Source organism: Stenella coeruleoalba (genome assembly GCF_951394435.1).
Source record: "Stenella coeruleoalba genome assembly, chromosome: 4".
Lineage (NCBI taxonomy): Eukaryota > Metazoa > Chordata > Mammalia > Artiodactyla > Delphinidae > Stenella > Stenella coeruleoalba.
The window spans coordinates 31,583,650-31,609,559 of NC_137149.1; the positions used below are offsets into that span (position 1 = coordinate 31,583,650).

Sequence of the window (25,910 nt, forward strand, 5' to 3'; positions counted from 1 at the left end):
CTTCTGAACTTCTCCCATGACTTAAATTAGTTTCACTAAAAATCAGTCAATGTTTAAATTCAATATGTACACTTTCAATTACAGAGACTTTCTGCTTTGATGGCTTTGGAAAATTATAGCTTCTCCAAACCACACCTATATTTGGTGAAGGAGACTGCTGACTTCTTCAGAACAACTCTATTTTTCCTTCCACCTTGGACATCTACTTAGTGTTCAGTTAAATATGATAGACTTCATTCTCTTGCCCAGAAAGCACATGATTTGTAAGTTTCCTTTTTAAACCAGGGCACACTGGGGTCTAAGATGATTAACAGCTCTCTTGAGAAATGACTCTACCTGGAGAAACTATAAATCCTGCTTACAACAGTTTCAATATCCATTCTCACACTCTGAGTGAAAGGCCACTCTATCCTTCCAGTTGCTAAAAACTTTGAGGTCATCCTTGACTTCTTTCTCTTAAACCCATATCCAACTTATTAGCACATCCTGTGGGCTCTACCTTCAAAATATATCCCGAGTCAAACGGCTTCTCCTCATTTCCACTGCCACCACCAAGGTTCAAGTTCCTACAATGGGCACAGAGGCCCTGTGAGATCTGTGGCTGCATCATCTGAACTCTTCATAACTCTGCAGCCACACGTGTCTCCCTGCTCTTCCCTGAATGCACTATGATTAAGTTATTTCTTTGTCCCGGAGTTCTCACCCCATTCACACGGCTCACTCCCTCATCTTGGCTGCCCAAAAGCTTTCTTATTGAAGAAGTTTTCCTGACCACTCTATAAATTAGTACCTACCCTCATAGACCCTTTCACCCTTACCCAGCTTTACTGTTCTCCATCTGATAGCCACCTGACTTACCACCATGTAACAAGTTATGACTTCATTTAACTGTCGCCATCCTTCAATAAGAATATACGTTCTCTAAGGGCTTCCCTGGTGGCTCAGTGGTTGAGAGTCCGCCTGCCGATGCAGGGGACACGGGTTCGTGCCCCAGTCTGGGAAGATCCCACATGCCGCAGAGCGGCTGGGCCCATGAGCCATGGCCGCTGAGCCTGCGCGTCCGGAGCCTGTGCTCCGCAACGGGAGAGGCCACAACAGTGAGAGGCCCGCGTACCACAAAAAAAAAAAAAAAAAAAAAGAATATATGTTCTCGGAGGAGGAGAACTTTGTTTTGGTCATTGCTGTTACACAGTGCCTGGTATATAACAGGAACTTAATACTTTCAAAGTGAATTCATGAATGAGTAAATGAGAAGGCAAAAATGCAGGGTCAAAGACCCAATAGTAACTTCCAGTTAGCAGAAAATGAATTTTTTATGCACAAACATATAAGTTTTAGGAACACATTTTAATGTTTCCCCCCAAAATCTAAAGCAAAACAAAATATGCTAGATTTCAATGAACATATATGAACGTGTCTAGGAGAATGCATAACAGAGAGCAGGTGTTCAGTCACTGTTCGCTTAATGTCCTCTAAATGGTAATTCAGAGGGGCTTACCTTTGGAGCACACTGGAAATGCATTCCAGGCACAGGGAGAGTAGTAACGTACATCGTGATACAGCGATATAGGTACAAAGTTCCAATGATAAAAAAGAATCTGCGCCCCACTATTGACCTAAAGGAAAAACAGGGATGGGGAAAAATAGGTTTACTGGGGTTTTTTTGCTCCTAAGGCAACATAAAATAATGTTTAACAGAATAAAGAATAATTGTAGTTTTCAGAAGTGAAGATTCGCATACTGCAATTAATCTAGGTGGGTTGGGCCCCAAAGGAAGGAGTCTCTGAGGAGAGGGGGTGTTAAAGTAGATTAAGGGTTTTACACAACTACAACTCCTAAAAAAGGCCCTCTTTGCCCGAGAATTCAATGAACCTCTCTACGTTGTCAGTCAACTCACTGCATTAATAAACCCCCTCTTGAGAACACAGCAGAGGTATAAGCGAGCCACGGTCACAGAGGAATTAACTAATGAGCTAACGTGATACGACATAATTGGGCACACAGGGAAATGGGACAACTCTTTTAACCTAAGTTATATAAGCAAGGTTTATTTGGAGACTATCCAAAAATATTCTGACAACTTAGGCATGAACTATTTTGTCTGTAACTATAGAGATTTTCAGAGAATTATATTTTGAAGATGTTCACAGTGTCCTCATGCATTTAAGGACATTTAAGAGTGAAGCTGTAAACTGATTAGTTTACCCTGATTTTATGCAATCTTGATCAAAAGAGGTAAAAAAAAGAATCCCACAAGCCCTTTTTCACTTTATATGTTTCGGCGAATACAGTTGTCTTGACTAACATTAGTCCCTGTCCTTCGCCCCCTAAGTGTCGTCAGTCTAAGGCAGTGGTTCCCAGAAGCTGGCTTTGAGCACACTGTCCTCCAAAGGGAAGGGTTCTGCCCATCTGTACCACTGTCTCTTGGGTACCTGAATGGGCATCAAGAATTCTGAAGATGCCTGTTGTGTAGCTGGAGGTGGGCCTATAAACTCTGGGCTCTATAAAGATGGCTGGGATCCACACAGCCCCTAGAATTACTAGTTATAACTTCCCTAGTACACAAAATATGTTACTCCAGGTCTCCCATTTTCAGAGCTCTCAAACTTCCAAAACCAGTGATCAAAAACCTGTGGAAAAACAGGCAATTTTAGGCATGTGGAATATTTTAAGTTTCCTCCAAGACTGTGGTCTGCCATGGATCAAGGTCTAATTCAGGTTACTGTTGGGACTTCTAAAGCATCGTGTACAAATATAATTTTAGCTGCCTGTCTCCAAGAGCTATTTTAAGGAGATTCCAGGGTTTCTGGGGTCAACATATAGAGAGAAACACCTTGACTAGTTGATGAAAGTATCTATTTCTTGCAAGGCATTTCTTTCAAAGGCTTGCTATTCTAGCCCTGCCTTTTCTAGTACTGAAAAGGAACAGGTAATGAACATTGCTGAATGCTTCCATTTGGTTAAGTGAAAAACTATTCTCCCTTTGATTCAAATCCAGGTTCAGAAAGAGTGCTGAATGGTGCTCCATGCTGTTAGACAAGGTGAAGTAATAAGCAGGAATTATTATGGGTCAATTATATTCATTCCAGTATTCAGAGTTCAGCTGTACTCAGAACAGAAAATTAACTTAAGAGGTGAAACATGCACTCTGCAGCCTTATTTAAAGAACTACTGCCAGTGATTTTTTCCCCCCATAGCTTTCAAGGTGTTTTAAGTGAGAGTGAGAGTGTAAGAGAGAGAACAACTAGAATTTCTTATTCAGCTGGAACGTTCAAAACGGGTTATAAAAATTACTCTACCAGTTATTACAATATAAGATCCAATTCTATATGAAAAGTAAAAAGGAAAATTAGTGTGATTTCCCCAAGTTTTTGCTGGTGGATTGTGACCCAAACAGTAGCTGTCATTAAAACATGCGGCTGGCCTGTGTGAAAACAAGTTTTGACACGGTAAAACCGAAGCTGGCACTGGAGAGACAGGTAACAACTGTCCTCTACGTGAAGATGCAAATACACCGAGACTGTACTGCAGGCTGGAAGCCAGCTACTTACCCGGCCCTGGGAAATTTCTCTTTCACACACATATACAAATAAAACTTTGCTCTAAAACAAAGGAGAGAGCAAATATCTTTGGCCTGAGCAGTCTCTCTTATATTCAGTGTCAATTCCAGACACTAAAAAGGAAAACGCTAGAGTTCAACTGCTACACTGTTTGCTTTTAGCATAAAGCACGTTATAACTAACAACTTTAGCGTAAAGTTCCCCTACTAAGTAAAAGACAATTGACAGCTATGTCTTTTACTTATACATTATTAAGAGAAATATTTTAAAGAAAATGCTTAGGAATGACTTCAGTTTGTGGAATAAGTTTTCAAACCTGCACACCTGCATGTGGGGAACTCTTTAACAAAAATAGACTGAACTCTTCAAATCTCAAAGCAATAACCAATTGAAAGAACAATAGAGCGTAAATTCCTTCTTCAAAAAATGATCTTGTGGCATTGCTACTGAAACCCTATTTGACTCTGAAGTGTACTGACTATGTTAGTATGTATTACGCTTTCAAAAGCCTCCGTTTATGGGCAATGTTTTAATTAAACTTATATTTGTGATTTAATTATTAGAATCTTAGTAGAGAAAAAACATCTGAATGATGGCTGAAGAGAAAAGAGGAATTGAGGGGCCTTTTTTCTTAATGGAGTAGCAGTCAGAATTCAACAGGGAAGCAGAAATAACCACCTCCGAGCTGTGTCCTATTTTTAAGAATCTTCAAAGCAAAAGTACCTGGCTTACTACACTTCCTGATTCCTGCTATTCTAAAATGGGAAGACCGAAACCAATGAACTAAGTGCTCCTTTGTGATGGCCTGAGGAAACCAGAAGGCACGTTTACTTTAGAAATCTAAAACCCAAACCGCATGGACCCAGTTCTAAATGCCGTTTATTAAACAAACTCTTGTGACTGGATTGCCAAAAGGCAAAAGGAAAAGGCATGTAAAATTCGAGAACTCTTGAAGAGAGGCAAACCTCAAAGCCTGCAATTGACTATAGACCGATATAGTCATCACATTATGAGTAATAGAGAAAAAAGCTTCCCAGCCCACAACTTTCCCCACCTGTCAAGAGCTTGGAATAACACAAGCATGATGAAGTGAATGTTATTCCTTTCCAAGGCTCTTAATGTATCATGCAAATACCAGAGTGCCAAGTTGCTTGAAATTAGAACTGCACCTTCAATTTACAAAGTCTGAATCATCCACCACAGTACTTCTGCACCTTCACACACAGTTGCCACTTTCATACAGTTGCTCGATAAATGCTTATGGAATAATGACTGGATTTATTCAAGGTTGTAGATCTTTCTATTGATTCTTTTCATTAAGTGCCTGGATAAATAAGACTGAATTTATCAGATAAAACCGAGAAAGATCATTTCAATTACACACCGGCTCACTAAAATATAAACTCATGGCAAATCCCCAAAACATGTTAGACCTTACTTACTTGTATCTCAGAAATAGCCACTGGGTGATCCATAATCCAACTAATATAATTCCATTTATTTCTGATACAGAAAATGCCCATTTCACCCGGTCTATGTAATCAAAAAACTTGTCTGGGAGTGGAGGGCTGAGCTCCTTGGGAGGGACCCTCTCGTGCACAACCGTGATCATGACGGTTGTCAGGACGAGGTTGAAAAGAGCGTACACGAAGGCAATGCCCGTTTTCCACCACTCTAGGGGAAATTTGTTCCTCGATTCCGTGGGCATAGCAATTTGGATATAGTCCGGGTACTTTTTGGTGCCCTTTCGCAACCCATTGGATAAACTCTTAGGTTTACCATTGCCATTTTTGTTCTCTTCTTCAACAGGTTCAGCAGGTCTTGTGTAAGTGTTTGCAGGATCGTTGGTTTGGTTTTCCATATGTTCTTCAAGTTTTGCTGTCTCTATGATATCCATTGTCCTCCGGTCTTCAGATCAAAAAGGAGATGGTAAAGTTCTTGTTCTTTGTGGAAACTCAACTTTTTTTAATCCTTCTACTGCCAAGATCAACATGGACTCTTACAACTGATTCTGTTTCCTAGTACAAAACATAGAGGGTCTCCATCGGACTACTGTTCCTCCTGGGCAACCATCTGCTGTACATTCACCGTTTTCAGGAAAGGAAGCCAATTTTCTTTCCCCCAAAGATGTTACTATCCCACCTGTAAAAACAAAACAGAACTATGTTCAGAAACTGCGCTTGCCCAGTTGTCAAGCATCCAAAGCAAAAACGTTATCAAAATAAGGAAACAAATACCAAAGCCATTTGCTTTATAAATGTATCGTCAGAACATAGTTAAATCTGCTGAGATGATGTTTATTTATAAAACATTGAGGGACTTCCCTTGTGGCGCAGTGGTTTAGAATCCACCTGCCAATGCAGGGGATATGGGTTCAAGCCCTCGTCTGGGAAGATCCCACATGCCGCGGAGCAACTAAGTCCGTGTGCCACAACTACTCAGCCTTTGCTCTAGAGCCCGTGAGCCACAACTACAGAGCCCATGTGCCACAACTACTGAAGCCTGTGTGCCTAGAGCCCGTGCTCCGCAAGCCACCACAGTGAGAAGTCCGCGCACCACAATGAAGAGTAGCCACCTCTCGTCGCAACTAGAGAAAGTCCACACACAGCAACAAAGACCCAACACAGGCAAAAATAAATAAATTTTAAAAATAAATAAATAAAAATAAAACATTGAATTGTTTCATCTTGGAATTCTTCTCTTTTTGAGCTGATGTCAGTATAAATAGGAAAATTTTAATAAACAATTCCTTTTAAATTTCTATAAATAAAAGTCAGGACCCAGCACTGCAAACACTTCATGTCAGGACCCAGCACTGCAAACACTTCATCAAACACTATCACTTGTTGCAAACCATGAAGTCATAATAAGCTAGAACCCACCCAGAGATCACATCATTCCTTCCTAAGACTGGGTCTTTTCTATGAACCTTAAAGGATAAAAAAACTGTGATGAATTGCTTCATGCATAGAATAATTGTTATTCTCTGCATGTGTCAAAATGGTCAACTTTCTACTTTCATATTAAAAACTGGAATGTTTTTAAGTGACTACTTTTCAGAACATATTCAAGAACTATGCATTCAAGATCCTTGAAATGGCACTACCTCTGTTTATCCTTTTATATTCAGAGATGCACACCATACAGAAGGAAAACTGACAGCCTTCAAAATAACACAGTGAAAAGATACACAAAGCCTTATTAGCTATGCCCATTTAGGGAGAAATTCTCCTCATTACTGGAAGGATAAAATAATTCACTACAACTAACATGGTAAATTAGTAACTGACAACATTTCGATACAGTCACCACAATTTCTACCAAACAACAGAAACGCGAACCCAGAGGACCAGCTCGGGGCACTTACCCACCACGACACCAGCGATGAAAGGTGCCCTCTGCTTAAAGCTCCACAGGTTCTAAAGAGTGACGATTTCTCCACAACACAGCACCAGCACCACCTCTTTTATATGTGTCAGCAACACGGCCCCAGCTGTTGTCAATTTAGGAAAGCAGTATTTTCGGCCCAATCCAGAACCCAGCCGCCTGAAGAAGTTTTCAAACCTCGTAATTAGTCCCCACCCAGAGTACACTGCACAACTTAAGCACAATCCTTTGCATTTTAAAGACCTCCCCTTCAGGGTAACTTCAGGGGAGAAAAATAGGGAGGAGGAAAAACTCAAAGTGGTGACAGCTAAGCCTTTGTTTAATGAAAAAAAAAGGAAAAAAAAAGTTAAAATGGCACAGTCAGTATGGACAAGCAATATTTCTTAACAGTTGTGAATGGCAAATAGATGATCAACCACAAATGTTTATTGTGCACCTAAATGTCCCAGCACTGAGGAATATGTGGGTGCAATTAAAAGGAGTTTGAAGGAAAAAAAAACAAACACTGACCTGAACATTCACCCAAAGAGCTTGAAGTTTAGCTGAAGAGACGGAACTAAAATAGCAGAACTTTGGAGAAGACTGACTGGCATATTGTTAAGACGAAGAAGAATGAGGTGGATCGCTAGATCAAAATGTAGCCTTAGGGCTTCCCTGGTGGTGCAGAGGTTGAGAGTCCGCCTGCCGATGCAGGGGACACGGGGACACGGGTTCGTATCCCGGTCCGGGAAGATCCCACATGCCGCAGAGTGGCTGGGCCCGTGAGCCATGGCCGCTGAGCCTGCGCATCCGGAGCCTGTGCTCCGCAACGGGAGAGGCCACAACAGTGAGAGGCCCACGTACCGCAAACAAAAAAAAAGAAAAAATGTAGCCTTAGCTGTATCCCTAAAGAAGTGTCCACAGAAAGTCACTGTCCATTTCCGAGGAAGCGAAAGCAAGAGGAAAGTTAGTCTGGCAGGGAAACAGAAGAGATGGAGATTGGCTAAGAGGTAGTACCAAAAATTTTGGACCTCTCACCTTTCTACTGTTCTGCCCCTGTGAAAAGCCCCCAGATACTAATGCATCAGAGCAGGGTGAGAAAGGACCAGGGCCCCTCTCTGTGAAAGAAGACTGACAGAGATTCTCTTTAGTGCCCTAGCTCAGTGTTGTAGGACAAGTATAATGAACAGGTGCCTGAGTAAGGCATTTTCAAAAACAAACCTTCAACACCATGGACAACTACTTCTAACGGAGGTACCAAAGCACTAACTCAGCCATTGCCTGTCTCTCGTTACCAACTTCAGGCTACACCACTCATAGCATCTTGCCAAACTAATATCCAAATTCCGTCCAACTTTACTACCACACATCTGCTCCGAGCCTGGTGTCTATAGGGGTAAGAATCTTGTTGATTTTGAAACCCAAGTCCACCAGCGGACATACAGATGGTCTTTAAAAAGGTAGCTACCTAGTTCTAGAATACAGAATGTAGAACAGCAGAAAACAGTTACTTTTTTTTTTTTTTTTAAAGAGGAAGCGTTCAGCTATCCACCTCCTGGGACAACTGTGAGAATGACTGAAATAATTAATCCTGAAGAGCTTTGTGCTCCTGGGAGCAATAGCATTCTGTGAGTACAAAGCCCATTTATCAACATTAGTGGCGAGATTGATATTTTCCTTGGGGTTTCATCAAGAGGATTAACTATACAAAGCACATTCATCATGTGTCAGCCAGTCTTGAGATGCAATGTTTATCATCAAGATGATGATTACAACATACTCATCCCTATGGTGAGACTTTCCTACCAGTAAGGATCTGGAAAGTGACAAAAGCCACAACAGTTCCTCTTGAGGGATGGCAATCCCATTAGGTCACTTGTTTAGGGTACTCTGTCAAAGCACAAAGCAGACGAAAGGATTTCCGAGTTCTCTTACATTGCAATATATACTGGAAGTTAGTCTAGATAATATTTTAAAAGTTCAAAATCTCTATAGATTAATCTTTCTTTTGAAGGCAACTGTGAAACTCTGAAACTTATAGTACAATGATACTGTTTTACTAGGTTTTGCTTTTGTTTTTAAGAACTAAGTATGATCTACTCCAGAAATACAAGGAAGGTTTCAAATTAGGAAATGACTAATTTGTACTTTATTAAATACAAAAAAGAAATGTAAACAGAAAAGATACGATCATCTTGAGTGAAGTTAAAAAAGGCAGTTGATAAAATTCAGTATCCACTTGATTTGGGGGAGAGAAAGTACTCAGCAGTAGGAACAGAAGTATGTATATAGCTGTGCTCTTTCAATGCCAATATCGCTATTTTAGCTGTGTCATATGTGTTCTAATATCTAGTGGAAAAAATCCTCCACTTTTCACCCCTAAGGGAACTTCAGGATCTTTCTGTCAAATTACAAGAAAATACATAATTTTGCTTCTATGTTTTATTTCACCTCTATTATACCATAAAGGGTTTGATCTTACCATATTAGTATACAACATTAGTCATTTTCTCTTAATAATCCCAATAGTATTTTTCCTGTAATTTGACAAAATATGATTCTAAGGTTCATCAGGGAGTGAAAATGAGGGCAGCAGTAGAAGGTTTGTACCAGTAGATATTAGACTACATTATACAACCAATATTGGGGTAATGGTACCCAGTCATTCTATTTTGGGAATTTATCCCAAGGAGATAAGGATGTACACAAAATGTTTCTACAAATATGCTTTCAACACAGTTATTTATAAGAGCAAATTGGAAACAGCCTAATATCCATCAACAGGGGATTAAATAAATTATAGCCATGTTAATACTCTATTTTGATATAGTAACTACAGAATTGTGAGACAAGTATATTAATACTATAAGAAGGATGCAGTATCCAATTAAGTACAGACTTAGATATGAATAGGAGGTGTAGGACCTCAGTAATTCATATCAGAGGTTATGGTTTACCAAAAAAATAGGAAAGGGGCCACGTGACAGAGGTTCAAGGCTCAAAGAAAAGGTGCAAGTGTGAGACTCGTGACTCACTCCCAGGTCTGATCTGAAGCTCACGGACAGCATCCCACAGAAGAGGTTAAATGCAGGCATGAGCTCCAGCTGACAGGCTTAGAAATGCTTTGCTTGTTAAATTTGTATGTTGGCCTCCTTGTGCATTTGCAGTGGTTAAGAAGATAAGATGTATTAAACATGTAAACGTAGTTTAAACATTAAGGAAACTTATCTAAGTTTATATGTGGGTTTCAATGGTTAAAAGGATGTAAGCTGTTAAAGATAGAGGTTAAACATTGACCAAAGACCATGTGGTGCCAACATTTACAAATTGCAATTCTGAATGAAAGAGATTTAGGCGTTGTTTAAAGGCTTAAGAAAAACAAGGTCCTGAAACAGAGTTGAAGATCAATAGAAACAAAAGAGCTGATGAGTTTCTTAACAGACATTAAGCTTTCTCAGCCCTTAAAACAGAAAACCCAGTGGTCACCTTAAAGCCATTAAAAAGTCAAGTTGTAGAATAAAATGGCCACAATATAATAGTCCTCAGCAAATGTTACTATGTGCCAGGTACTGTGCTTTGTGTAATATCTAATTATTCCTCATAACAATGCTAGGAAATATTTTAAAGAAAAGAAATTGAGATAAGTGAGATGCTCAAGGTCAGACAGGTAGGAAGTGGCAGAGCTCAGATTTGAACCAGGAATCCAGTCTCAGGAGTCCCTGTTCTTAATACCACATCACTACCTCTAGTGCATTACATATTATAGGTCAACAACACAGTCAGTGAAAAAGATTAGGACTTCCCTAGTGGCACAGTGGTTAACAATCCACCTGCCAACGCAGAGGACACGGGTTCGAGCCCTGGTCTGGGAAGATCCCACATGCCGCGGAAACAACTAAGCCCATGTGCCACTACTGAGCCTGTACTCTAGAGCCCGTGAGCCATAACTACTGAGCCCGCATGCCACAACTACTGAAGCCTGCGCGCCTAGAGCCCACGCTCCGCAACAAGAGAAGCCACCGCAATGAGAAGCCTGCGCACCGCAACGAAGAGTAGCTCCCGCCCGTGAGCCACAACTACTGAGCCTGCGCGTCTGGAGCCTGTGCTCCGCAACAAGAGAGGCCGCGATAGTGAGAGGCCCGCGCACCGCGATGAAGAGTGGCCCCCGCTTGCCACAACTAGAGAAAGCCCTCGCACAGAAACGAAGACCCAACACAGCCAAAAATAAATAAATTAATAATTTTAAAAAATTGTGTTAAATGTTAAAAAAAAAAAAAAGAGTAGGCCCCGCTCGCCGCAACTAAAGAAAGCCCGCACGGAGCCTCGAAGACCCAACACAGCCATAAATAAATAAATAAATTTGTTAAAAAAAAAAAAAAAAAGATTGAGACAATCAATGACAAGCTTTTTTAAAACAGAGAGATACATAAAATACATAGGAAAGTCTCCAGATAACATTACAGGCGTTTTTAAATCTTCATAATTTTGCAAAAATTAATATAAACTTAGAAAAAATTTAATATATAAATCACCTCTCTTGGGGGGGAGAGGGAAGGAGCCTGTTAAGTATTTCCCTGTTACCCATACTTGCCATTTAATTATAATTACCGTAACTAACAAACCACTATATTACATTTATAATATAGGTATGTTGCTATGTTAACAGCATCCACTTTAGCTAAGAAGTTTTATGCCTATAAAAGTTTTTGCAGAGACCAAGACATCTTAGCTTTTCCTTATTAACATTCTTAGAGCTTAATTTACCTGTAAAAATCCTCCTGCCTAAAATGGACAGGCATTAATATGCTTACAGAAACAAGGGTGCTTGTGAGTCACGGCATTCTAATTTCAGAAACACCCATAAAATTTGTTAAATATTTTTACTAACAAGTTCTTGAAAACTGAAAAGAAGATCCACTGTTTATTCAAAAATTATTGCGTATATTTGTGAAATACTTTCCCAACAAAAGGAACACAGAAAAGAGGCCTTGTCATACCATTACAGGTCCCACATCTGTACAAGTATGATAGATTTAAATTAGGGAAACGGACAGGTGGGTAAGGTGGCTTGTGACACTCTTCTGAGAATGGACTGGGGGAAAAAAACTTTTTTTTTTTTTTTAAATTTAAAAGATAGAATTGAAAAAGCAGCTACCCATGACTATAATTCTGAACTCTGGAAGAGATATGCTCGGGTAGAGAATAGACGTTTTGATTTTCGGTACTAATTTACTATCTCACACTAAGGTAGACTGGACAACTATAGTTCTGCATCCAGTTGTTATAAAAGAAAGACTCAGCCTATCAATAGTGGTTGCTGGTGGGAATGGAGAGTGACGGCAAACAGGCTGCAAGTTTCTTTGGGGGAATGATGGAAATGTTCTAAAATTAGATCGTGACAATGATTGCACAATTCTGTAAATTTACTAAAAATCATTTAATTGTATCCTTAAAACACATGAATTTTATAGGATGAAAGTTATAACTCAATTAAGTTTTTTTAAAAGCTATAGCCCATGGAGATATATGGTTTCTAAAGAATTAGAAACCAGGGACTAACCCATGTTCTGTTCTCATATTCCAGGCTCGCTTATCCCTTTAAAGTGCTGTACTTACCAGCTGAGCACTTCTTGAGCAGTGACTTGGAAATAACACACATTTTAAAGTTTTCTACACACAGGATCAAGAACAAGCCAATAAAATGCAAACTGTTTTACAAAATTTGTGTAAACTGCTTCAAAAATAAACTTGTAACTAAATAATATGAAGTGACGAAAAACAGAAGGATTTTCTAACAGAATTCAGCAAAATTTACTATGAGTTGGATCCCAAGGAAAAAGAGACGATCTGTTTTCTTTCTCACCAAAAAAAAAAAAAAAAATTGATCCCTTTAACTGGCAAGGTAGACCATTTAATACTTGTTGAAATGCATACTACTTATTTACACAGAGCAAATATTAGCTGTGCAAATTTGAAAACAAATTGTGGGACTGGGAGTATTTCACAGGAAGGGATAATCTGTAGTCCACAGGGCAGCCTGAGAGGGCGGTACGGCACTCAGCCTGGAGCAACTGTTTCTGACATCACTAAGTTTGATAGAATAAAATACCTTCACGAAAACCTGACATGCAAAATGTTTCATAGGATGTTTTAATTCTACTTCCTGTTCACCTTTTTATTTGTGGCTGGAGAATTCCGAAGATCAGATCTGATTCCAGGAGAGGACTCTTAAAGAGAGGTGGAGACCCAGGGAAAGACAACGTAACAATCCCTGGTACAGTGTGGAACATGTGGTAAGGAGAATGAACGAACAAATGAATAAAGGAATGAGGGGGTAGATGAACAGATTAGATTAGATTAGATAAGTAAACACACAGACAGACAGGACCCTGAAGAGAGAAGAGGGCTGTAAAACAAGGTGAAAGACTAGGGAATATTTAAATAATCCTTTGTATTTCTTTGGGAAATACCCTAAATCAGAGGTTTTGAGAGTTAAGGGGTAGAGTGGGGGAACATCACACATTTTCCCCAAATACTGGATTACGCCTGCCCCAACCCCTTTCCCCACCTCCATTCCTGATACATCTAGGAGCTTAGAGAACTTCTGGAGGATGGGGGTGGCTGGGCTTTCCAGGTGGTTTCTTCCTCCTTTGCCTGGGTGTCTTCAGTGTTGAGAAAAAAGAACAAGGCAGGCATATTTTACTTCCCACCCCTTTATGAATTCACAGCCAGTATGATAAACCCATGTCCCCGGAGAATAAGTAAGGCGGGTTGAAGGTTTGTGTTTGTGGTAAAATGCTTATAACTACTTCAGCAGGTAAGCAAAAGAAGTCCCCAATAATTTAAACAAAGACATTTGTACTTTTAACAACCTGAACTGTGATTCCGTTAATTCCCGAGCAACCCTGCCAGAGAGATGTTTGGTCAGAGAATCATTCTGCGCTAACTGGTACCACCGGCTCCGTGTTTAATGGTCAAACAAAAGCTGCTGGCACTGGTTTAGTAGAAACACTCTGGGGGCTTTATCACAAAGGTTAAATCTAACAGCCTAATTGAACAACAGTGGTAATTATGTTTCTCCATTCCTAGCTTTCCTTATATACCCCAAAGGTTTATATACCTAGAAACTGATTCCCGTAGGTTTTAATACTTATTACTCTGTAATAGGAGTCTGCACAGATTACCTACTGAAGTGAGAGGTTTCTGAAAACCATTAAAAAACTACTCCATTTAATATTTTTAAATGACAGTGGAGCTTACATGTTCTCCCAACAACAGTGGCTGGTTTGAGAAAGAGAGAAATGCAGAAGCTAGGTCTAAGAGCTTAACACTATACTCCCAAACCACACACCATTTTCTAAACTATATTAGAGATCTCATGCTAAACAAATAAGTAGACCAAAGTCAACAGTATATTTCTTTGTCAACAACAAATATTCTAGATTTGTTGGAAGCATAGTATCTTAAATATTATAGGAAAACCACGAGAAGAAAAAAAAGATAGTTCCTTAAAAATAATTTCATAATTCTTTCCTTTAATAAAGCTCCTTTACTACATGCCTTTCAGATTATTATAAAATACACCTGTTGATTTCTCCCTCTACCACGTGGTGACCAAACTTTGTGTATATTTTATACAATTTCAAAAGTTTGCATAAAATACTATTAACAGGCTATTTAAATGAGTATTCAAAAAAATGACATCTTGAAACTTTGCTTGCTGTTCGCTAGTACATTAGAAAACAATATTAACACTTTGTTTTGAGATTTGAGTGCAATCACCTTTAAGCAAGAATCCATAGAAAGGAGTTAAATAATCCTGCTCTAGTGTGGAGGCAAAGGCCAGACTTCAGCAGAAACATTTAACCCGGAGCTTGCGGTTAGTACGCTTAGTACATTTCATAGTTGTAAACAGAGGCAGATGCCTAAGAACAGGAAGCTTACTCAATCCCCAGTGCTGCTTCAGAAACTGCACCTAGGTACACTTTAACACAATTTCCTTGTAGAGGTCTAAAGTCTAGAATTGGGACAGTGCAATATGTATTTAAAATACAATGGGTTACTTGTTATTATATTTCTGCTTAGTGCTCTGTACCAACGAAACAAGTGCAAAAAATCACTTAGTATAGCCTAAGATGTTAAGGGGAACACTTCCTGTTAGCAAGAATTAAACGCTGAAAAATTAAGGAAAAGGAAGTTTCTAGAATCTGCACCTTCAGCAGGTTAGTCCCATCTGCTTGCTGCAATTTAGGTGTGGTGTTCTACAGGCTTTGGTAGAGGGCAAAGGCAAGTGGGGAGCAGGAAGGCTAGACAACTCTTTGGGTTTTAAAGTCCTGTGCTGCAGCCCATCTGGCATCCTCAGGGCAGAGCACGGTTTCATATAAGGAAAGGACAAAGTAGGAAAAGAAAGCAAGCATGGAAGACCCACAAAGGTCTGTATAAAGCCCTCATTTCTCATTCTCTTCTGCCAACCACAAAAAGGTTTTTTTGCAATGACTGGCTGAATAAGCCATTGCTTTCAAATGGTATGAGGCTATAAAAAGCCATACCTTCTCCAAAGCCATTAAGGTCACTATATTTGGCTTCCAGAACTTAAACTACTATGTTGTATTTAAATAAATTATTTCTTTCTCAAAAAGCACTTATTTGACCAACGCTTCCAACCTAGGCTTTGGTTTCTGCATATAACTCCAACATAAAGAATGGCACACATGGGGAAGAGGCAGCAAAGGAGTAACTAAAAAGATTAAAATCCTGAGGCTACCAATGCCATTTTAACAATTTTAAGGAATACAAGTGACTGTTATATCGGGACTTGAAATAGATCTATAAAATATTTATCTATCAAATTTTAACTTATCTTAATAAATTAAGGAAAAGAAGAAACTCACAAAGTGTCCCTTTCTATAATTTTCACCAGAAAGTTTGCATATTTAAAAAATTTCATTTGAAGGAAATAAAGAAATCTGGTTTATACACCATAGTATTTAAATATTGTTTTGCAAAATGTTAGTGAATATCTGGATATTCAGAATAACTGTCAACAGACATGGTCTGCTAGGGAAAATGAGGCTGTTCAGAACTAAATCTCAATGTCTTTAGCAAGAGCAAGTGATCCAGGAACCTTCAGCTGTGTCAAAGTGTTTTGAGGCATTTCTCTCTCAAAGCAGGGAGAACAGCTCACTCTAGAGTTTTATTTCCTTTTGTGACCAACTGCGCTGGTTCACAAAGTTGCAAAGTTTAATAAACAAATGTGTCTTTTGTTGCCTACTCTACGAAATGTCCCCTGTATGAAACTTGAGCACTCCACCACAAAGCGTAGGTGGCTGTTGGTATAATAAAGACCACAGAGTGAGTTTTTGCACACCACTGGTTTCGTAGTGACCCTTAGCCAACTGCCTGTTTTTCTTAAGCAAAAATCTAGAACAGGATACACAGTTCTTATTTTGTATTTCTTTTAGGAATACCATAATATGAGGAATTTAGTTCCAATACACCCAAGCTGTCCCTCCAGGAGATAATTAGAAAAAGAGGGAAGAGAGTTTGGAAATAAAAGGGATAACAGTACAAGAGTGAGAGTTTTTACAAGGAAGCCTTGAAAGAGAAAGACAATATGGAAAAGTATAGACATCAGAGCTGCACTTAAATGGCTCCTAGTAAGACATGTTCCATAAAAGGGCCCTTACAGCTTGGGGAATCCAGAGGGGCACTGTAGGTGAGCATTAATCCTTGTCATCAAAACCAGGAGAGCCCAGAGGATTTGGCTAGAAAACCAAAAAACTGGTAGGGATTGGGGGCTGGCACTGTTACACAGCAACATAGGTTTGAAAGTCTGGGGACCACCTTTACTGAAACATTTCTACCCAAGCAATAGTACACACAACCACAGTAAAATTAATTCAGCATATGAAAAAGTCAGATATTCTATTTAGCAGAAATGGTTAGGTATTATATGTAAATAAATAAATATATAATTATAACATATAGATAGGTTCTATACAAATAACATGTAAAATCCTTTAAGTATGATGATTTATTTAATCAAGGCTTTCACGTGGGCCTTGGCTCTCATCTTTATTTGCATATTAAGTCAGCTTTTCATTCTCACAATCTTTGCAGTAAGGGCAGGTGATTTCATGAACCCAAGCCCTGAAGTCCACCCTCAAAAGCCACTGGGAGGGCTTCCCTGGTGGCGCAGTGGTTGAGAGTCCGCCTGCCGATGCAGGGGACGTGAGTTCGTGCCCCGGTCCGGGAAGATCCCATATGCTGCGGAGCGGCTGGTCCTGTGAGCCATGGCCGCTGAGCCTGTGCGTCCGGAGCCTGTGCTCCGCAACGGGAGAGATCGCAACAGTGAGAGGCCCGCATACCGCAAAAAAGAAAGCCACTGGGAGAACATGGAAAGAGACAAGAGGAACAGAGAATGATTTTTGCTGGTTTATCCATGCAGTGAGTGAAGATTGGTCAGGAAAGGAAACAGAAGTAAAGGATACAATTGCCAGAGTTCACTGCCTTACTTTCTACACCTCCTCTGACAAATCCTAAGAAAAGAATTTCTGTGACTAAATGTCTCCCAATTTCTAAAAACAAAAACTTCCTACAGAACGTCTCGTTGACAGATTAAATACGCAAGCTTCTACCTGATTGTAACCCATGGATGAGAACACTGGGAAGTTACCTTGAAACAAAGCCCATTAAAATGTAGTTTAAGCTGTAATCAGAAAGAAGCATACAAAATACGAGTTACTGGTAGGATCATAAATCGGTACAATTTTTTTGAAAATCTCTTTTTAAACACATGATGAGTTTTAAAAAATGCTTCTACTTCTTGACATATTATAATAACTATTACTAACAATTTATTTTGGGACAAGTTTTAAATACAGAAAAAACATTATCCAAAAATACATTCAGTGAAACATTAAAACAGTCTAAATGTCTAGAGTAGACATTTTGAAGGATCCATGAAATTCATTAAACTTACTATTTAAAAAACAGTACCATATTCTTATTTTCTTAAAATGTAAATGTATGACATTTTTAAAAACAAGTTAATAATAACTTATTAATGGGTTTGAGCCCTGGTCCGGGTTGGGAAGATCCCACATGCCGCGGAGCAACTATGTCTGTGAGCCACAACTACTGAGCCTGCGCTCTAGAGCCCGCGAGCCACAACTACTGAAGCCAGAGCACCTAGAGCCTGTGCTCCACAAGAAAAGAAGCCACCACAATGAGAAGCCCGTGCACCGCAATGAAGAGTAGCCCCCACTAGTCGCCAACTAGAGAAAGCCCGCGCACAGCAACAAAGATCCAAGACAGCCAAAATAAATAAATAAATTTATTAAAAAAAATATATATAGTGCTATGAAGAAAAATAAATCAGGAGGGTTATTCAAAGTTAGATCACCAGGCTTATGAGGCAACATTCAATTTAAAATTTTTAAATGAATATTCGTTATCAGAAAAAAAAAATCAGTACACCATCAAGTCAAAAGATCATCAAGAACATCCAACCTGCTGAGACCCAATTACAATAAATAGCTTCTAGCGACCTGCACAAATATAACTTTTTAAAAATTATTTATTTGGCTGCTCCCGGTCTTAGTTGCAGCATGCTGGACCTTTTAGTTGCAACATGCGAACTCTTAGTTGTGACATGTCGGATCTAGTTCCCTGACCAGGGATCTAACCCAGGCCCCCTGCATTGGGAGCATGAAGTCTAGCCACTGGACCACCAGGGAAGTCCCACAAATACAACTTTTTAAAACTAAAAAGGAATTCCACCGAAAATGCTCTCATACTCAGTCGTGGATTTTTGCTTTTGAGTCCTTTCCATTTCTAATAGATTGAAATAATGTATGCATGTTTACAGTATTCTAATTCCATTCTGTTTTTTATTTTTTGCAGTACATGGGCCTCTCACCGCTGTGGCCTCTCCCGTTGCGGAGCACAGGCTCTGGACGCACAGGCTCAGTGGCCATGGCTCACGGGCCCAGCCGCTCCACGGCATGTGGGATCTTCCCGGACCGGGGCACGAACCCGTGTCCCCTGCATCGGCAGGCGGACTCTCAACCACTGAGCCACCAGGGAAGCCCTCTATTCTGTTTTTTTAGAAGTCATAATGGACTTCTAAAAAAATTGATCACCCCAGGGCATCTTCTAAGAAATGTTTAACCCACATGAGGATTTAAGAAAAGGTTAAAGATGCAATGTTATTATATAAACACAGGAAGAATAAAAAGAAAGATATTATGTGGGGACAGAAGAGCTGAAGCTATCAAATATCTAATAAGGATTCAGAACTCAATTTGACTTTCGATGCAGAAATTTTATTTTATCTTAAATAGGTAGGATAGAAACTACAGATATAGAAAACTTAAAAAGCTGTTTAATGAAACAGAGCGACCAAACTCAAGATAAGCAATACTCAAAGGTTAAATACATAGCAAATGTTGCGACACTGCTGAAAGCCTGGAAGCTGAGGCAAATGAATGGCGGGCCAACCAGGAGAACTATTTCTGGCCTTCCATTCTGTGTGGAATTCAGCTCTAAGTGCTCAGGAAGGTAAGCTGAAGAGAAGGCTGGCTCCTATCCTCAAGAGGTTTTTGATTAAGTAACTCCCACCCTCCCCCTTCCACCCAGAAGTCACTTAAAAAGACCAATGAGCAATAAAAACAACTTTTACAAATTAGAGAAGAGCCTGAAATAGCATTTGAAGTTTAGTAAAACCAGGTACCTGATAGAAGTAAAAGTAAAAAGAAAATTCAAATAATGAACATAAAAGGGGAGGGTGGGGAGGGAAACATATATATATATGTCTTAGAAACTTTAGAAGTCTAGGGTATATAGATGAAAACTGAAAACAAAAATTTTAAAAACTAGAATAGCTTTTTTTTTTTTTAAACAGCTTTTTAAAATGCCAAGTTCCACTAATCAGTAATGAATAGAAAATCATTCTATTAGGTTTAGCACTGGTCTATCCTTGGGAGTAAACTATGGTCAGACTGTTTTCTACAGAGTGAAGCAGGTTTAGAAAAACTCAGGATGATTAAAAGCACTGTCTCTAAACCTCAACCTCATGCCAAGAGGTAGTCGGGAAACGCTGTAAACTGAATGCTTGATTAGTATCAGGCAGCTAAAAGGTGTAATTCCATATTTAATCTTATTTCCATTAAATGTAATTTTCATTGATGACTCTATATAAATAAAAGTATTTGACTATAAATACTCACTTGAAATTGTTTTTGAAAAAAAATGTTATCAAAAACCTATATTTAAAATAAATTGAAACAAAGTGACAGCCTAGAAGTTTTTCACTTTCTGGTTTTTTGTTTTCGGTTTTTTCTTCTGTAGCTTAATCCGCAGCAATAAAGTTATCAGAAGATTGCGAGCCCGTTTCCAAGGCTTGTACTGAACAAGACGAAAAATGACATTCTGGTTAATATGTTTATATACTTTAGAGGTACTTCTTCAGAACGTCAAAAAGGATGATGGGTTGATGGGGGCTATCTTTAAAGGAAATGAAGGAATTCCATTGGGGGGGGCGTTATTTGTAGGGTAAATAAAACCTTAGTTATCATCTGGGCTTCAAACTCCCTCCTCTGCTGCCCTGCCAGTCACCCCAGGTCCTGTCCATTTTAATCTTCCATCTATCCACCTAACTCTGCTCTCTCTAGCTTAGTTCAGCTCACAAACACCCTTCCTTACAGAGGGTGTGAATTAGTCCAAACATATCAATAGCTACAACAAATTTTTAATGGATTAAATCCATCCACCAAAAAGATACATTAAAAAATTTTTTTAATAAAAAGAAAGCTGATGTAGTACTAGGAGTATCGGGTACTACTAGTATTTTGGACTACTGAATACAAAGTGAAAGTATTAAGAAGAAGTGGATAATAGAGAACAGGTCACTAAGAAGACCTGAAGTTATGAATCTTGCACAAGGAGAAACTGAAGCGCCACAGTCACTGTGGGAAAAGGACTGAGCAAGTACTGGTTTTGTTCCCAGTCCATTTCCTGCTTTACTGGCTTCCTTAAAGCCCTTAGATGGCTCCCTATGGCCAAAAGTCCATTGTTTATTCTGACTTAAAAAACAACAAAAAACAAACAGAAACAAAACACCTTATAATAGAACATTTCAAATGTTGTATTGAAAGTAGAGAGAATAGTACAGCAAACCTCATCAGCTACAATGATCATCATGGGAAATCTATTTCATCTATCCCCTACCCTGGGTTTTTTGGGAAACAATCCCAAACATCATTTCACTTGTAAATATTTCAGTATGCCTCTTCAAGGCTCTCTTTAAAAAAACAAAAACAAAAGCAAAAACAACAGAACACTAATGCTGTTATAGGTAAACAAAATAAACTTTCTTTCCTTAATGACAAATATCTGGTCAGATCACCTTTCCCCAATTATCTTTTTTCCCCAGACTGCTTCTCAGATGCTGGTGTGTCTTTCTGATGGGTGACACTGCTTACAAGGACCTTCATAATCTGGCCTCTGCCCTCCTTTTCAGGCTCAGTTTGTGAGTCTTTTTTTTTTTTCCTTTCCCTAAATCCTGTGTTTCCAGACATAACTGCTTAACTTCTGTTCCCTTCACATGCAATATCTCCTCTTACCAGGCCTTTCCAAATAATTTTTCAGCAGCCCGAATCTCCTCTCGCCCCTACCCTCCTGCTTGCTCACCTGCCTCTCATGCTTCAGGTTCCAGCTTAGATGTCACTTCCTCCAAACAACCTTTCTTGCTACAACTCCTGGACTCAGAAAAGAATTGTCAAACACAGCACTCACTGCCCAGAGAGGTTACAAAACCTAGTGTCCCCGTTGAAAGACAAATGCCAATTTATAACTTCCAGCTTGTTAGATAGAAACCAACCTTCCCCTCTGGGGTGCTTTGTGTCTGACGTTTTCATGGTACGGTCACCATTTGTTACTTTGCCTTTTGACTATATATTCATGCACAATTATTATACAAGACCTCTTATAAATGGTGTTCTAGAGAGGCAAATCAGACATCAGTGCAAAGATCTCAGTAATAAGAAAATCCACAGAATTACTTAAACATTATATTTAATAATCATGAAGCTTTCAAATGTGAATTTGATATTTGGCAAATATCTGGGTGTGGTAGCGACAGGGACAAAAGAGCTAGTGGCAAAAGAAGACGCTAACTCTAAAAAAAGCTCAGAATCCTATTGTTACTGGAGCAGATAATTGCTTCATTTTATTCTAAAAGTGGCACCAACTCTAAAAACAAAAATGCACTCATCAAGGACATTAGTGTACTTCAACAGATAACTGGCTAAATAAACAGGCTTTCTCTGCATAGATTTTCACCAAAGTGCAATCAGAAACCTATAGTTGAAGATCAGCTGTCAGAAAGTCTTCTTGGAAATGTTGGTTGACCACTTTGGTAGCTTTCCTTATCTACAAAAATAAGGCCATGCCTAATAACTAGGTAGACGAGAAGATTTCTCTGGGGCTTTAACAAATCTAATTCACATTGTGAAGTCAATTGATTATTGTATTTTTGGTGATTCCACCAAAGACGGTTAAAGAAAGCAAACAAAAATCTCATTTCTCACAGAAAGAAAAGAAGTAGAGTAAGGTACCTTACTGATAAAGAGTGTACTAACCATCAGAGGGTCTAGGTATTTCCTCTTAGTGCTCAGAACACCACGAGATTGGTCCTGTGGGTGAGAAATCGATTCTCTCAAAGGTTTAAAATGTTTTGGCATTTTAATTAGTTTGATGCAGGTAATTTATGGGTAACAGGTCCACATGAGTTTATTAAAACAATGAACAACAAAAGTTCACTCAATAACCATGGCCCCTAAAACATGCCCTTGCTAATACCAGAAAAAAAATAAATACAGGTCAACCGTGTGCGGTAACATCTTAGAATCCTAAGATCTGGGTTCTAACCCTGACTCTACTACTTGATGAGAATTAAAGCAATCCCCTTGGTCCTCAGTTTCTTCTGCCTTACCTGTCTCACATTCTCAAATAGGGGACTCTGTTAAATGATTGGCCATTGGCACATTACAATTTTAAAATTGTTAGCTTATGTCTTTATTTCTCAATGTCAGAAGTCATCCTGTCAGAACAGACCACATGAAAAGGGAAATAAATTCATGGAAGAATCACCCATTAGGTTCCATCCACTATTTGGGCATCTGTATGGAGTAAGAAGACTTTTGTGGGGGGCCTGATGCAGAACCCCTTTCCTACCATGATTGAAGCCAATTAAATAAAATTTTAACAAAGAGCTTCTGACCTCAGGTTAATTAAATAGAGAAGAAATAAGACATTAAAACTGAAGAAAATAATTTCATAAGGTTGAAGTGAAAGGTCCTATCCCATAGAATAAGAGGTGGTTAATTAGATGCAAGGTAAATAGAAAGTTATTGAGTCAGCTCAGGACCAACACCAAAGGGTATAAAAAAATCAAGTATTATTCTTTATTATACCAACTGACCACTATGTGGATGCAGATTCAAAATTAGGAAATAATACAAATTAGTATAAACTATATTTTAAAAGGCCTTTTATGAAATATTAAAAATTAAGAAGTAAAAATGTTCCAAGTAACTGGAAATTGTATATCTTGATTTGAAGAGTTAAACTACCTATTCTACTAGCATTAATGTTTAAAGGCAGACAATTACAGAGTCAAATAAGACTAGATTTCTCTGGTAATTAGGATTAGCCATCCTAGATTGATTTTTTTTTTCTGGGTAGCAGATTATTCCACTTTTAATATCACACATCTCTCTCTCACACACACACATACACACACACGCAGAGGAACAAATAACTTTAGAAAAGCAGCCGATCATGTGTTAGAACTTCATTAATTAAAATAACAAATTCCTACTGCAAACATTTTTGCAACAAATAAAGTTAAGTGAACTCCATCAAAGTTCATTTGAGGCATTATTTATGGCTTCTTGTGTTTCTGAAAATAAGTTATGTTGGTTCAGTAAGCTTTTATGAATAATGGTTAATACAGTTTTCCATCAAATAACATAAAGATTCCTGATGAAAGATTGAGAATCTAAATTAATGGGAGGTACAAACTATTACCTATAAAATAAGCTACAAGGATATACTGTACTACAGAGGGACTATAGCCAATGTTTTATAATAACTATAAATGTTGTATAACCTTTAAAAATTGTGAATCACTATATTGCACACTTGTAACTTATATAATATTACTGTATATCAATTATCTTCAATAATTATTGAATAATTAATTAATTAATGGGAAAACTCTAGGTTCTTTATAAAACAAGTCAAACTTAAAAGCATTCCCTGGGAATTCCCTGGCGGTCCAGTGGTTAGGACTCCATGCTTCCAATGCAAGGGGCACGGATTCAATCCCTGGTTGGGGAACTAAGATCCCACATGCCGTGCGGAGTGGCCAAAAAAAAAAAAAGTATTTCCCCAAAATCAATATTCTACACTCAGAAAGTTATTCAAGGTATAAGACAATATAAAACAATGCTACCTTCAATGCTAAATTCAGTGAATGAAGCACTATACATTGTGGCTTTAGGGAAAGTGAGAAATTTTAGAGTTAAATGGATTTGTCTCTTACCTTTTATAGAAAGTTAAAAGTTACCCTTAAGTCATTTGGCTGCTAGTTCGGTAATAAAGAAATCTGTATGGTTATTGAATAAAATGGTGTCAGGTACCAGTGCTACACCATGGACTACTATGTTGAGCTCTTGAGACAACCCTGAGAGGCACTTCTCTAATCCCCTTCTTTCACTTGACTTTACAGTGGATCCCTCCCTGGGATGCCTCCCCACCTGACAGAACCAGACTCTCCAAATGCAGGAGGAAAAACAGTTCCTAATCTCACAACTCTCTCAAGTCACCGCAGCACTGCTGTACCACTAAGCCCAGCCCAACGTGCAGCAACGTATTCTCAATCCAATCTGCTAACGTTCTGCTTTCCCTTCAAAAAATAAATTCAAGGGAAGTGAGAACTCTGAAAAGATCAGACTGGGATTCAATGCCATGCCTTTCTCCCCTTACCTATGCTCCTCCCATGTCTTTAGTCTAGCCTACGGTTTGTAGTTTGCAGCCTACACAGGGTATCTCCTCTGCTGGGTTAGAAGGTGCAAGGACAGTCCACGTCTGATTTGTGTCAATGTGGCCACCAGCCAAGGGCCTGGCATTCAGAGGCACTAGAACGGCTGTGAATGAACGTGTCAGTTCACACACTGAAAGACTCCAGCTCTATCTCACCCTTTTCCAAAATACCACCAGCACCTTTCTTTTTCTAAAGGAGTCAGTAATGGATCTGCATAATTATAATTTCCATATGGGATACAAGACCCCAAAATTTCACCCAATTTAAGAGTGCTTTACTTTGGGTGACTGCATCTTTAATTATAATACATCTTATATGAAGAGGGGGATAAAACATCAAGTATAAAAAATAGTAAAGCAAAAACCCATACATAGTTTCAGAATATTACTGATACCCTGGAAGCCCTCAAGCAATCTCCATGATTATATCCTCCTCCCCCTGCATAATCCTGATGTACTTTATCAATATATAAATAATTTTCAAAGTGTGTAATGCTGAAAACCCTTGGAGACGTTTCTTAAAAGATGCTATAATTTCTATAATTGCAGTTCTCAAAATGATAAAAAGAACAGATAAACCCCTGAAAAGTTCTCACCTATTTTTGGGTTTTCCTTCATTCCTACACAATTCTGCCCCCACCCCTTACTTAGGGAGATGCCTGGAGGATGGAGGACGTGATTACACTTCCCCAGAGCTTATGGTACCAGGCATTGGAGCTTCCCCAACATCAACATGTTAATACGTACAACCACCTTACAGAGTGGGTACCATTATCACCTCCATGTGAGGCATGAGGAAGTGAAACCCAGAAATCCAGCAAGTGGTCAAAGGTGGGATTTGAACCCAGGCAATCTTAGCCACTCTGCTAGGTTTTC

At 39.0% G+C, this 25,910-nt stretch overlaps 1 protein-coding gene across 6 annotated transcripts in view; it reads right to left on the reverse strand.

The window, feature by feature from the left end:
• The window catches only part of SGMS2 (sphingomyelin synthase 2), a 155,798-nt gene that overhangs the window by 15,745 nt on the left and 114,143 nt on the right, over positions 1 to 25,910 (reverse strand). For all 6 annotated transcript variants that reach the window (XM_079921073.1, XM_079921074.1, XM_079921075.1 and 3 more), the window contains 2 exons: positions 5,003 to 5,702; positions 1,499 to 1,616 (listed from right to left, as the gene is read on the reverse strand). In XM_079921073.1, coding sequence (XP_079777199.1) covers positions 1,499 to 1,616; positions 5,003 to 5,457 — 573 coding nt within the window. In that variant the 5' untranslated portion in view covers positions 5,458 to 5,702. The remainder of the gene's footprint in view (positions 1 to 1,498; positions 1,617 to 5,002; positions 5,703 to 25,910) is intronic.